Source organism: Mesocricetus auratus, unplaced genomic scaffold, assembly GCF_017639785.1.
Source record: "Mesocricetus auratus isolate SY011 unplaced genomic scaffold, BCM_Maur_2.0 Super-Scaffold_100044, whole genome shotgun sequence".
Lineage (NCBI taxonomy): Eukaryota > Metazoa > Chordata > Mammalia > Rodentia > Cricetidae > Mesocricetus > Mesocricetus auratus.
In genome coordinates, this window is record NW_024429221.1 from 1,842,940 (window position 1) to 1,856,924 (window position 13,985).

Consider the following 13,985-nt stretch of genomic DNA (forward strand, 5'->3'; position numbering starts at 1 on the left):
TTTTCGTCCACCTCTAAATTCTCAGAGTTGGGGGGTGATGACTCATCTTCACTGTCAGCTTGACTAGATTTAAAGCCACCACGGAAAGACCCATGGGTTTATCTACAAAGGTGTTTCAGAAAGGTTTGATTGATCCAAGAAGACCCACTGTGAGTGTGGTCAGCATCACCCCTGGGGAGGGGTCCTGAACTGAATGAAAAAAGGTTAAGAGAAGGGAGCCCCAGTATTCCCCACTCCCAGCTGCATCAGTCTCCTGCTGCTGTGACTTCCCTACAGTGCCAGCCGGCTCTCTCAAACTGTGACACAAAATAGACTCCTCCTTAAGGGCCTTTACCAGGTATTTCGTAACAGCAATGAGGAAAAGTAACCAGTACGGGAGAAGAGCCATTTAGCTGAACCTACCGTTACAGATGCAGCGCACGTTCCTATAGAAACGCGGACACACGAAGCTGATGCGGGCTGTGCTGTAGGTCATGAGTGCGTGGGAGTCCAGCGACAAGCCCTGCTCACAGTGCTGCTCCTGACAGTCCAGACCCGAGCAGTTCTTCTCCAGGATGGCTGCTATGTGCATGACATTCTCCAGGTGCCTCCTGGCGTTGGACAGCTTCTGGATCAGGTAGGCCGGCTTGTAGAACTCGCTGCTGTGCATCTCCACAGCAAACAGCATGTCCAGCTGGTTGGTGCCCACCACAGGCTGGATGCTGATAATGTGCAGGCTGTCCTGCTTCTGGGTGAGGACCGCGTTCCGCAGGATGCGCCGGAACCCGTGCATGTGCAGCCCCACGAAGTCCTCGGGGGACACATTCTCAAAGCGGATGGTGACAGTGTTTTGCAACATCTCGTGCACCAGCTGCTCCACGTGCACAACGACATCGATGGGCACTTGGAAGCGGCCGTCACTCACGGAGACATTCAGGACATACTTCCCACTGTCCAGCCCTCCGAGTGCTATGATTTTGCCATCGTGACTATTCACTTTGAACAAGCTCTTCTGCTCTGACTTCAGGGCAAACGTAAGCACATCATACATGTCCTGGTCTGTGGCATGGATCTTTCCAATGACCCCACCTGGAAAGTCATCCTCCATGGTGACAATGAAAATTTCCAGGGGGATGGCTGTGGGCTTGTGGGTGCTTTCCTCAATGACCCGCACGCGGATGTAGGTCTGAGAAACTTGCTGCGGTTTTCCTGAGTCTTTTGCCTGGAGATGTCAAGAGGAGGACAAAGAGTTAAGAATAGTGATTATGACATCACCCTGAGACATCACAGCAGTTAGTTATCTGGATCCTCTAACAGGTTCGCTTCTTCCTGCATCCCTTGTCATTATTCTGAGAAATGCTGAGGGCGGCTGCTTAAGTGGAGGAGTGGTTTGTCACATTCAGTCATTGTCTGTGTGCTGTGTTATGGGCAATAAAATGTGTCAACACAATAAAGCCACTGGGGCTGAGTTAGGGATGATGGGCAGGAGTGATACAAGACCCAACATGCTCGCATAAGACTTGCCTTATTCTCATTTTGGACAGAAAACATAAAAACATCACATAAATGATGTTCTCGCTTGGAGAATGCATCTTTGTTTTCTGTTGGGCTCTTTCCCTTTGGCTGGACCAGGTGACACCTTGGGCACAGAGAAGATATGCCATTACTTAGATGAGAATTACATCATAGTAAGATTTGGAATACAAAAGATGACACATCAAAGTGGAAATGCGCAGCTCGAAATCCCCCTTTTCTCTTAACAGGGAAACTGATGAAAACAGCCACGGAAACAACAGATCTTTAATGAGCACCTGTCATGCATGGTAGCGGGGTCAATGGTGTCATGCTTCAGAATAAAGGCAGGTCCCCATGAGTCAGATCCTCAGGGAACCAGTGGTCCTGCAGACAGAGCTACACCAGAGGAAATATGCCCTCAAATGTAGTTGGCGACAGAAAGCCAAGCCCTGGGTACCACACAGGCTTTGAATCATAGCTTTCTACACGTTTTGTTTGTGGTTTGAGTAAGTTACTTGACTTCTCTGAGCTTCAAACTTTGCATCTTTGACATGAATATAACAGTGATATCAGCCCTGGGTTTCTTGTGGGAAGTAAAAGATATTACAAAGTACAGGCATCACCCATGCAAATATTTAGCATACAGTCATGCATAAGGCTGTCGCTTTTGCATTATTACCACCATTATCTGTTTATTTGGCTATGTGAAGGTGGAAGGAAGTTTGGTAGTCAAACTGTGGATACCTCAAAGGACATTGATGAGTTTGAATTTCATAGGTCTGCCAGAGGTTGCCCACCCAGATGCAAGAGGACAGAACAGTATCGGGAAGGCATGACGTCACCGGACAGAAGGTGGCGGGACAGTGAGTCTGTGCCAGAGATTGATGGGGAAATGATGCGTACCTAAGGACCCTGGCATTCAAAATCCTGAAGACCTGAGGCTGAGAGCCCAGGCTTGCAAGCCATGCCAGCCACGGACAGTTTTAGCTTAGTTGGCAAGCACTCTCTGTCAGCACTGGATGACTAGCACTGTAGGATGTGTGAGTTATGTGATCTGTGTCATCAACACCCAGCTCTGTCTTTACAGCCAGGGACAGCCACAAGAGCAGAAGAATAGGTGCGGCTGCGTCCTCATAAAACTTTATTTCTAAAGCTTGCCAGTGAGAGGAACTGGACAGGGGATTTTCATCTGCTTGTCTCTTAGGACATAAAGGGGAAGAACTAACCAGGGATGGGTGCAGAGTTGGACTGGAAGGACATGAAGCCAGAGGAATGACCCAGAGAGAGTTGGGATGTTGGGCAAGAGGATAAAGTAACAAGGTCCCTTGGAGGAAGCAAAGGGCCCTACGGGTGTTTACCGTGGGGAAGTCAGCGGGCTTGCTGTGGGAGATGTGGTGTGTGAGGTTCTGTGCTGGGCTGCGAGAAGACACTGAAAACTCTCCTTGTCCCCAGAGTCTGTGCTCTGTGATATGACAGTCTTTAAATGGTGGGACAAAGGGTCTCAACTGGAGAGTTCACATATGGGCTTAGAGCCGGTAGTTACTAATTGGCCTCGGAATGGAAGAGAACGAACGGTTTCTTTAATCTCTGTGCCACCATAGCCACCCTTCAAAATGGCCAGACAGGTCTCTGTGGCAAACGGTGGGTGGAAGCATCGTTCAGTCTTATGTCTGGGATCCAAATCTCGGGATAGGCGAAGTCACAGGCAGGACCTGCACGCACGCGCCTGATCAGCGACGGCTCTTTTTGGTGACCTTCGCACACCTGCCGTTTTTGCCTTTTTGTGCATTTTTTTTTTTTTTGCAACACAGGTCATTGCACTTTAGGGACTGGGATACTGAGTCTGTGGTTCTCTCCTGCCTCACTGGGGAAGTAATACCCATCAGAGGTCGTGGCACGGCCGAGTGGTCTGTGACAGTGACTGACACCCTCCCTCAGCACCGAGTGGCAGACACTACTTAGCAACACCAGAAGCATGGGCAAGAGGCAGTTAGAACCCGGGACTTTTTACAGGACTGCTCAGGCCTCTAACTGTCTGCGAGGAGCAAACCTCCAGAAGCAGCCATGCTGAGCAGCGCCGTGCTCTTCCTTCTTGTTCTGATTTACACACAGACTCTGTCTAAGGAAACTGAGTTCGGGATTAGAAGAGGAACCTTCCTTCACTCCCATGAGCCGCGTTGACTTAGTGAGCAACAGAGAAACAACCGAGGGGCAGAGGGACAGAACGGAGAGAAAGCCGCACCCGGTGCGGACAGCCAGCAGAGTTGTACCTGTATGCACAGCAGGTATTCTGGGGACCCCATGTGCCGGAAGACCACCGCTGACCTCAGGACCCCCTGGGAGTCCAGCACGAACTCCTCATCTTCATTTCCCGACAAGATAGAGAAGGAGAAGGGAGGCCCATTGTGAAAGGAGTCTCTGTCTGTCACCACAAGCTGTAAGATGCTGGTACCCACCGGCTTATTTTCCTGTATAAAGGAGCGTTGCAAAAAGGAAGTTAAAATTACACTTATCACCACATTAAAAACAAAACAGAAAACATGATTATTGGATGGGAGTGCCAAGCTAGAACACCAGGCTTTTGCCATAAGGAATCCCCCATGGTGCTTATTATGCCATCTGATAACAGGCTAGGGTTGCAAGCATCCTTCTTTCCATAGCTAGTGTCCTCCTCACCGCTGTGCCAGGAGATGATAATCTCTGCAGATGACAACACAGGCCTTTGGCCAATGAGGCTCCTAGGTTCTAAAGATTCAGCCAGGTCCTACCTGTCCATCACTCTTAGAACTATCTACAGGGCTCTGTGAGTAACATTCTGCCCAGCCTTGGTGATGACCTTGGAAATCCACCCAAGGCTGGAAAGCGTCACTCCGTTGGGATGGAAATGTGTATCCTCACACTGTTCCAACATGATTATGTGGTATTGTGATTATGTGGAGGTTCAACACTGTAACACGGTGTCACATCAGACACATTTTGGGGAGACATGTAGGAAACTTTCCAGTCAACATATGAAACCAAATGGATTCTTGCAACCCACCCCACAACATGGTTGTTCCATGTTTCTCTAGGGTAAAGAAAGTAGATAGCACATTTATCATTTGAAAATGAGGAGTGACTGAGTCTTCATTTTCAGCAACCATTTTGGAAACTTGAGCTCAAAATAGAAACATGAAGATGAGCCATGCCTTCTTCTGGGGTCAAAGTTTAACTTCTTCACTTGGAAAGCACCAGATGAAGTTCTTAGTAGCTGAGGTCAATATCGGTCTCCTTGACACACAGTGTTAGACTTCGGTCTTATCATTGTCTGGGCTGATGTCAGTTTCATTAGTTAGCCTGCTGATGACACCAGCTTAAGGATTAAGTCTATTTGGGTTCCAAGAGATGAGGAACATGATACATGGTGCTGGCTGAGCCCAAGGTTCTTATGCTGAATTAGTTCATGATAACCATGTGTTGTTGGGCCTGGTGGCTCACATCTGTATTTCTAGCAGTTGGGTGGCAGAGGAAGGAGGATTGTCGTGAGTTTGAGTCCAGCCTAGAATACAGAATGAGTTATAGACAAGCCAGAACTACATAGTGGGACCCTGTGTTGAGATTTAAATAACAAAAATTTGAAGTTAAAAAGGAGAGAGAAATGAAAAAAGAAACAAAGAAAAAGATAACCACGTGCTGGAATAAGCCCGCTATCCTGGGATTGAAACGGGCACTGGGAGAGAAGCTCAGAGGTTTCTATCCTGCCCCATCTCTGCCTGCTTGGTCACCAGGCTCCAGGCGCTGCCTCTCTTTGGAGCCCAGCGTGGGACCATGTCATCCCAGAGAAGATTTACTGCTTTACACAGACAACATACTCAGCACCAAACAAAACAGAAGATTTATTGATTTGTTTGCTCACTCTCTGAAGGCCATTTCCTCCACAGAAGAAACAGGAAGAGTGAGAGAATGTGTGTCCTTGAGGTCACTGTCTAAGAAGGAAAGGTGTGAAATTACAGCCAGGCCCAGCCTGCAGGGGGAGGGGGGTCCCGGCCAGGTGCTCTCCTGGCTGACTTCCGCATCTGAAGCTGTCTGTCCCGCTGATGGATGTGTGTCGTAAACAGAATGTTGAGAAGGCAAAGTGTATTTTGTTTGAGGAGGGTGCGGGAGGGGGGGGGAGGAAGGGGGGGGAGGCAGAGAGTGCCCCTGTAGGCCACAGCCACAGAGATCTAAGAGGATGAAAGCGGAGAGTGGTCACATGTGTGGCTGCTGGCAGCAGCAGACGCGAGGCAAATCAGAGTCTCCCCAGGAAGGGATAAGATTGCACTGACAAGGGACCAGGGATGAGCAGACGGTGGTAGCCTTTGCCTCTCGAGCATCTCAGCCTGATTACCAGACAGCTCTGTGTCACTGGGGTGAAGGAGGCTACTGATGGATGCCTACACTCAAGGTCTTCCGTCTTCTCCCAAAGGGCTCTCTAGAGACCCCACCACTGTCATCTCACTTCTTTACAAAGCCACTGGGAGACCTTGAGAGCCGCTGTGACACCAACGCCAGTCAAGTGAGAGCTGCTTCTCCAGAACTCCCATGGACCCCTAAGGCATGAGTATCACTAGCTGTGTCTCCAATTCTTCTGCACTCACAAGTCTGGGTCTGCACATCTTCCTGACCTGGCCTTCCAGAAACGAGACTGGGGTACTCTGCTCACAGCTAACTGCTGGATAATAAGCTAATGGAGAAGTCTGTTGTTCCCTGGAAGCAGAACGCCAGCTGTAAGCTACTCTGTCCTGCAGCCTGACTTTAAGGAAGGGGGATTTAAAGTACTAAACAAATTGTCTGTGGAAGGCAAATTTAAGGAGTGGCTGCTCTATCTTGAAGTCCTGGGCTGGTTCATATTGATCTCTCTCCCATTCAGAAGACCACAGGTATCTTAAAGACAGCCTGTCACTGTAGAAAGATTATTCGTAGTATGTCTACATGATAGATTCACGTTCGAATCCTGACCACGTTCCAGATGCATGATCTTGAGAGGACAACTCTTTCAGCAGTTAGGTGTGTGCGTGCTTGGGGGGTGGGAGAATGTGTGTCAGTCTGCCATCCTCTGTGACACGTAGTGATGGGGCCAGGCTGTGTACATGTTCCTAATGCTTAGAAGAAACAGTAGTCAATAACTCTCCTCAACAGTTGAGGTGGAAAAACAGAGTGTTACCATACCTTCCTTAGGAAGAGACCACCAATTGATATTGGATACTAATAACCCACAGGTTGTAACTAGGTCCCAATGCAATAGTACTAAAAGACAAGTCTTTTGAGGCACTAGTGTCCTCATAAAAAAAAAAATCTTGAAGGAACATGTTTGTCTTTTCTGCCAAGTAAGGACACAGCTAGCAGTCACCATTATGACCAGAATAGGAGCCCCTGATGGATACAAGATCTGGGGAAGCCTTGATCTTGATCTTTTCTGTCTCTGAAACTGTCAGCGGTAAACACCAGCTGCTAGAGTCTCCTACTTTATTTTGCACAGACACCCCAAGTCAACACACCAGAGCAGAGGGAGGAGGCTGAGCCACACAGGTAGGACCTGCCTGGCAACACTGGCTTACCTGAATCACAGCAGTATAGTTGGCGGGTGTAAACACTGGGCTGTTGTCATTCACATCAGAAATATCAATGTTGAGAGTTGTAGTTGAGGACATTGCGGGAATGCCACTGTCTACTGCTTGGATGAGCAGGGAGTATCCCGACACCTGGCCAGGCATAGAAATGGTAATAAGGAACTGCAGGACGCCCTCCCTTCTGCACATGCTCAGACAACTGGGATTATCTGGCTGTGCTGCCTTTATGCATATCCTGTAGACCTTGGCACCATCAACATTTGATGCTAGCTCTTCCTTTGTTGGGGGCTGGCCTATCATTTCAGGGTGTTTAGAGTTGTCCCAGCGTCTGCCCACTAGGATACAATATCACACTCCAGCTAGTTGTGTCAACCAAAACTGTATCCTGATATTTCTAGCTCTTCCTGAGAGGAGGAGCCAGTCCCTTTGAGGCTCTGCCCCAGCCCTTGTTCAGGACAGCTGTCATCACTGACCCACACTGCTGATTTTTAGTATTCCTGGGCTAGAGGGCTGTGTAACCTACAAGATTCAATTTGTGTTTTAATATTGCTGTGTGATTCATTTCTGTATTTAATTTTCTTTGAAAACATGTTTCAGTAGAGAATGGCAGTATTTAGAGTTAGCTCAATCTTGAACAAAGGGATTTTCTGGATCATTCTTTTCCTGGGTGTCTTCAAGTGATCTTTTCTGAGAAGCTCACATAGGGCTGAAGTTGCTAATGAAATCAGAGATCAGTATCCTGGGCTGAAGGGTTCTTCTTTCTCTGACTCATGAAGGACTGAAGTTCAAACTATGCAGAAAGGGACACATTTGTCTTTTTCTCCAAGGTCTCCAACATCTGCCAAAGCTAGTATCAGTAGAAAATTCTTTCAGATATCTAACCCAAGTATCTACCTGAATTTCCTTGCTGCTCATATGGAGCCTGCACCCATGAGTCCAGGGATGGTGTAGGCGTGGATGGTGAAGCGTGACCCAAACTCACTCACCCGTTCCCGGTCCAGTTTCTTCTTAACCTTCACAAGTCCCAAAACGGGGTCCACAACAAATTCATTGTCCCTGTCTCCACCCACAATGGAAAAACGAATCTGTCCATTGGGCTTGCTGTCCACATCTTCTGCTATGAGCTTCATAGAAAAGAGACAAAGCAAAGGGAAGGCATAACACAGGAGAAAGACAAACGTTTGATGCTTAGGGTCTCCGGCCTAAGGAACCCTGCCCACGATAAGTTTCTGGTGGAGGAGGTGATTGGTGGGAACAAGGAGGGCAACACCAGCGTGGGGCATTTGTATTTCCTTATTAATCTGTGCCTTCTCAGAGCCTGACATCATTTAGGCCTGGCTTTCATCAGGGTTTGAGATAATTATGTCAGACCTCAGAGCTAACTGGCAGGGTTGATTCCATGACCTCTTCACAGGTCTTCAAATAGTGGTCTCAGCCACTCATGAGGGTTCATCTTCATCGTCAGTGAGACTGGACTGGGAATCACTTGGAGACACAGCTCCGAGGACTATTCGAGTGTTTCTATGGCTGGCGTAGACGATGGATGATATCATCCCTATGAGTTGGGGCCCTAGACTGAATGAGAAGGAAGAAGACAGAAACCTAGAGGAACACTGTTCAACATTTCCCGACTGCGAACACCATGTGACCAGGCTTGCACTCACGTCCCCATGCCTTTCCATCACGATGGACCGTGTTTCCTCTCGCATCACGGGCTTTGTTCACACTAACCCTTCCAGGGTCTCTGTGCAACTTCTCCACTCCCCAGTGGGACTATACCCATGTATCCCCTCTTTGGTCATGGGTCAGTTATTCTATAGTAAAGGGTTAGCTGCCTCAGACCCGTAGGAGTGACCTTTGAAAACTGCATCTATGATACCTTCTGTTTTCTTCAAAAGCATGCAGCTCTGTAAGGAGAGCAATTACCAGTAATTTATACCTCGACACAAATGAATCTGTACAACCCCTTCTAATACACGAACCGGAGAAGGGGCTGTTGAAAGCCCATGTGTGACAGGCATCCTCGGAGGAGGGTGCACAAAAACCCTGAAAGGGAGAGTGAGAACCAAGCCCAAGACAGACCTCGCTCATGCCTTCACTGTGAGGATGTTTGTCCCAGAATGCAGATGCTGCTGGCACCTACCAGGATGACAGAGTCCCCCTCCAGGGTGTCCTCGCTGATGACAGCGCTGTAGACATCTTGGCTGAATTGAGGAGGGTTATCATTCACATCTGTGAGGTCGATGCTCACCGTGGCTGCAGCACTCAGGGCTGGCGTGCCCCCGTCTTTGGCTTCTACCACCAGGTAAAATCTTTTGCATACTTCATAGTCCAGAGCTTCCAAGACAGAAATGCCCCCTTCAAAGGAAAATGGGTAACTTTATATTTGATTAGGGGGAAACATGGTCCAGCTGTTCTGCACACACAGCGCTATTTACATCACCTCTAGCCAAGATTCCACATTCGGGGGTCTGTTTATTGAGTCCCTGATAGCTTCCTGGAAATCTGATGAACACTGTTGGTTAAAGCATAGCCATCTATCAGACACACTGCTGAAGAAATGGGCAGTGTTCCCAGGTGTCTGTGACAACTGCAGGACTTCTTACAGGCAACATGGAAATCTCTGCTTGTGAAGCTAGAGAGCAGGACAGGGACAAACACCCCGAGTAGCATCCCTTGAGTCCCTGAGTGGACCCTGGGGAGGAAGAACACGTGATATGTGGTTGTGACTGGTGGGGGGAGCGGCGCTGCCCCCTGTCATCAGGTAGCCACTCACAGCCAACACTGGATTCAGTTAGCCACACAGCTGCTGTGGCGATTTATAATGTGCTCATTTAGAACTATCATGCACAGAGGCCGAGGGCACCGAGGACACGGGGAACCTCAAGGCATGAGGTGAAAGGAGCTCCTGAAAGAAAACAGCATAGTCCAGGTGTCACACCCACATAGCTCAGACGATGCCACCACAAGGAATCAAGTGAGCAGGAAGAAAGAAGGCTTCCAGTGGAGGGCAACCTCTAAGATGAACTCTGACCACCCTTCCTGTCCCAGCCCTGCCTGGTAGTGACATTGTGCAGTGTTCTCTAGTTGGTAGCTAGTCATTGTGTCCATAGGACAGCTGCTAAGTTTTTGTCTTTCTTTCACTTGGAAAACAATCATTAGAACAAATGAGAGGGTCATTCTCTTGAGCATAACTAGTCAGAGAACTCTAGTGCGAAGTCTGCCATCAGGGTCCTTCAAATTATGATGGAAACAGAAGTTGTATATTTATCAAGAGCCCACTTTGATTCATAATTGAATTTTCTTGGCACTTACTACCCTTGGAGTTTAACTTTGCCAGTTTAGTTACCTAATGCCAAATTTAAACTATCCTTAGCCATCTCCCATGGCGTTCATACAGAATGTCATAGCTGAACAGGGCAAAGCTAATGCGTGTCTTAATGAATGGAGTCTTCATACAGTTTGATTTGAAGTAATGGCCTTAATAAACTCTTACTGCTTGGAGGACCTGCTAATGCAGCCCTTCAGCCAACACTTCACTTTGATTTACCCAAAAGTACATTTTTACATTTGTCCACAGTAGTTATGTTGTGACAGGGTTAGAGTGTGCACATCTGAGTCAGAAAGAAAATTCAAATATTGGATAATCCACTTACGAATAGTAAAGGCTGATGAAATTACTTAACTGCTCAAAAGTTCTGCTTTGCTCATTTGGGATATGTGAGCTGTAGACAAAGATTTAGTAGGCATGTAGAACACTGGCAATGTTAATTGAATGTTGTCGATCATGGTACTACCCTTCTTCTGTGCATTGACTACTGAGAAGCAGGACTCCTCTGCCATCTTTTGTAGCAGCCATAGGGAATGGGCAAAGGTCAGCAGTGTGAGAAACTTACCTCCTGCCTGGAAAATGGGAACAGTCTTGACTATTAGAGGATAGTTCCTTCAGAAAGGAGCATACCAAGGTACTCTGAATTGAGATGAGTGGGAAACCATCTAGATACACACATTCTGGACTGACAAAACAAAGCAACCATTTGATGTGCAGGGGATCATGGCCAATGTCAGTCATGCCTGCTGACCAGAGAGTGGTCATCTACCTGCGGATGGGGTACAGAGACAGCTCATTTCCTGTTACCCCTCCTACCATAGTCACGTGGGATCCAAGTAAAAATACAAACAGAAAGGAGACACAAATATACTCTTGCACTTGAATGCAAACACCATAACTGCTACTTAGGGAACACACTGCTGACCCAAGCCATCCTACCTAGATGTTCTGTGGTCAACTCATGGGTCAGGAATTTTCCAAGTAAGCCCACTGCTTGGAGTTTGGAATTTAGAAGGGCCATTGTTAGGAGCAAGACACTGAGGTTTGCATGCAGGCCCTGTAAGGGAGGCAGAAGGAACACATAGATCCCACCAAGAAGGGTGATGGGATGGGAGAAGAGACAGGAAGTCTTATTGGAGTTGTCATTTACCCACCTGTCTTTGGGTTGATCCTAAATTTCCCTTGTTCATTCCCAGACCGGATGAGATACGTTATCTCAGCATTTGTGCCAATGTCTTTGCTGGTGGCAAAAACGGAGAGGACTTGGGTACCAAGGGAAGTGTCCTCAGGCACTGTTACTAGGTAGTCCCTCCTCTCAAACACAGGGGGGTTGTCGTTGATGTCCAGGACAGTGATGGTGACAGAGGCGAGAGAGGAGAGGGATTGCCCGGGACTCTGGTCGGTGGCCCTCACACTGATGTTATACGATGACTGCTGCTCTCTGTCTAGAGGCCGCTCCAGGATGATGACACCAGAAGAGCTGTCGATGGAGAAGACCCCACTGGCTGAGTCCTCCAGGGAGTACACAACCTTCCTGTTGATGCCTGTGAGGAGTGACACAGAATGAGAACTCAAGAACGTAGCAACAAGACACTGCCATTTCTTGGTTTATGAAAGACCTCTACCTCCCCCAGAGAAAAGGCCATTGTAGAAATAGTTCTGGTCTTTCAGAAATGAAATCTTCAGTTTGCAGAACAGAACAGAATTAAAAGCAGGAAACTGACAACAAATACCAAAATTCTTTGGTTATTATTAATATATACCTCCTTCAAGTTAATTTTCCCTGAGGAAAATTCTGGGGCTAATAGACATTATGGATAACAATATACTCCCCCCAAAAAAACAGAAACTAAATATCCAATCACTTCACCACATACTCATTGAGAATCTACCAGATACTATGGAAGGTGATGGGGATTCTAGGCATGGGTGAGAATCTGACAGCACATGACAACTTTGAGAGAGGAGTCATGGATTATGTCTTAGACATGAACAGGCTTCTTCCAGATGCTGCTGGAAAACACCTAAGGACAACAGATAGAAGACAGGCACTATTTGATGGCCTCCCAAAGGAATGTAGGCATAGCATTGAGCAAGAATGGCAGCTTGAGCGAGGGCCCAGGGTTGGCAGTGATTGGAAAGCACCTATTGCATGTCTTCTGAGTACCAGGGGGTAGCAGGGGAAGAATGTGAGAAGTCCTTTGAACATGGAGGTGGCAAGGGAATGCTTTCTGATGTGGGGCTGGCAGCATGTGAGATGCCGGAGAAGAGAGACTTTAAATGACTCTTCCATGCAGCCTGACCAACTGCAAAGAGGGAGTTCTCGGTTGTTGAGAAGGGGACAGATGTGCGAGAATGAGGTTGGGGTGAAAAGGCCAGGGTTCCCATGTTAAATTGAAGGTGCATACCTGACATTCAATGAAAAAGTTAGGCTGAACAGGCTGGAGGTGAGAAAAGAAGCTCAAACTGGAGTTACACTCCTCGGTATCACTAGCTATGATTCACATGCAAAGTGATGAGAATGTTTGAGCTTATAAGGACCACAGAGGGAAAAGTGAAGTCATAGGACCAACAACCCCCAGGGTGGGGGTGGGGGCTCTTTTTAGCTGAAGGAGAGCTGACTCCCTGATTTCAAGATATGCGTTTAGCTCCAAAAAGTCATCTTGACATGGACTCAAACAAAAACGTATCAACCAAGAAATGTCCACCAATAGATTTCTGAATGGCATTGCTTGAGGGCTATTGTCATTAATTAAAGATTTCAGTGCTTCCCATTGGGTATTAAACCTAAGATTTGCTTCACAAATTAAAATTTTTAAGGAAAGTAGAATGAATTTATTGCTGGAAATAGCTCCAGTTTGATCATAAAATTCTCTTTAGAATAGATTTTAATTTAATATTTTAGGGGTGTGAGTGCGTACATGCATGCGTGCGTGCGTGTGTGTGTGTGTGTGTGTGTGTGTGTGTGTGTGTGTCCTGTGGAGGCCAGAAGAGGGCATCAGATCCCCAGGAGTTAGAGTTACAGTGAGCTGCCCAGAAGGGTTCTGGGAATCTAATTCTGGTCCTTAGCAAGACAGCTAAGGACTCTTAACTGCTGAGCCTCCTCTCCCAGCCCTCACAAATACTCTCAATGAAGACAGTCATTCATCAGAGGCCTTTTGCTGTGATGACCATCTGCAATGCCAATTGTGTATCATGGAACTTGGAACACAGACTTTTCTAGGGGGAGGATTCATTGTACATTTCCTAGCATGACACCTTGCCAAGGTGGGCAGGAATTCGGCAAATAAGAACCGAACATTTTGCTTCCCCATGTACAGTTTCCTTGAAAAGCAAACAAATTTTCAGCAAACCAATATAATCAAGTGTCTGGAAGGGATGCCATAAGTCGCACTGTGTGGCTGTGACTAAAAGGCCAGAGTATAGAACATGTTCTTGGTCCCATTCCCAAGAGTCTATTTTTTTCACCCTAAGTTTCATCATCTTCTCTTATTTCTGTTGCAAAACAACCATCAGTTATAAACTTCAACCTCCAATAGTTATACTTAGACTAAAAACAAATGGGTGTTCTC

At 47.3% G+C, this 13,985-nt stretch overlaps 1 protein-coding gene across 6 annotated transcripts in view; it reads right to left on the reverse strand.

Moving 5' to 3' along the window:
* The window catches only part of Fat3 (FAT atypical cadherin 3), a 576,218-nt gene that overhangs the window by 48,180 nt on the left and 514,053 nt on the right, over window positions 1-13,985 (reverse strand). For all 6 annotated transcript variants that reach the window (XM_040735214.1, XM_040735213.1, XM_040735217.1 and 3 more), the window contains 6 exons: window positions 11,568-11,957; window positions 9,226-9,440; window positions 8,069-8,206; window positions 7,071-7,214; window positions 3,765-3,962; window positions 403-1,201 (listed from right to left, as the gene is read on the reverse strand). In XM_040735214.1, the coding sequence (XP_040591148.1) occupies window positions 403-1,201; window positions 3,765-3,962; window positions 7,071-7,214; window positions 8,069-8,206; window positions 9,226-9,440; window positions 11,568-11,957 (1,884 nt within the window). The remainder of the gene's footprint in view (window positions 1-402; window positions 1,202-3,764; window positions 3,963-7,070; window positions 7,215-8,068; window positions 8,207-9,225; window positions 9,441-11,567; window positions 11,958-13,985) is intronic.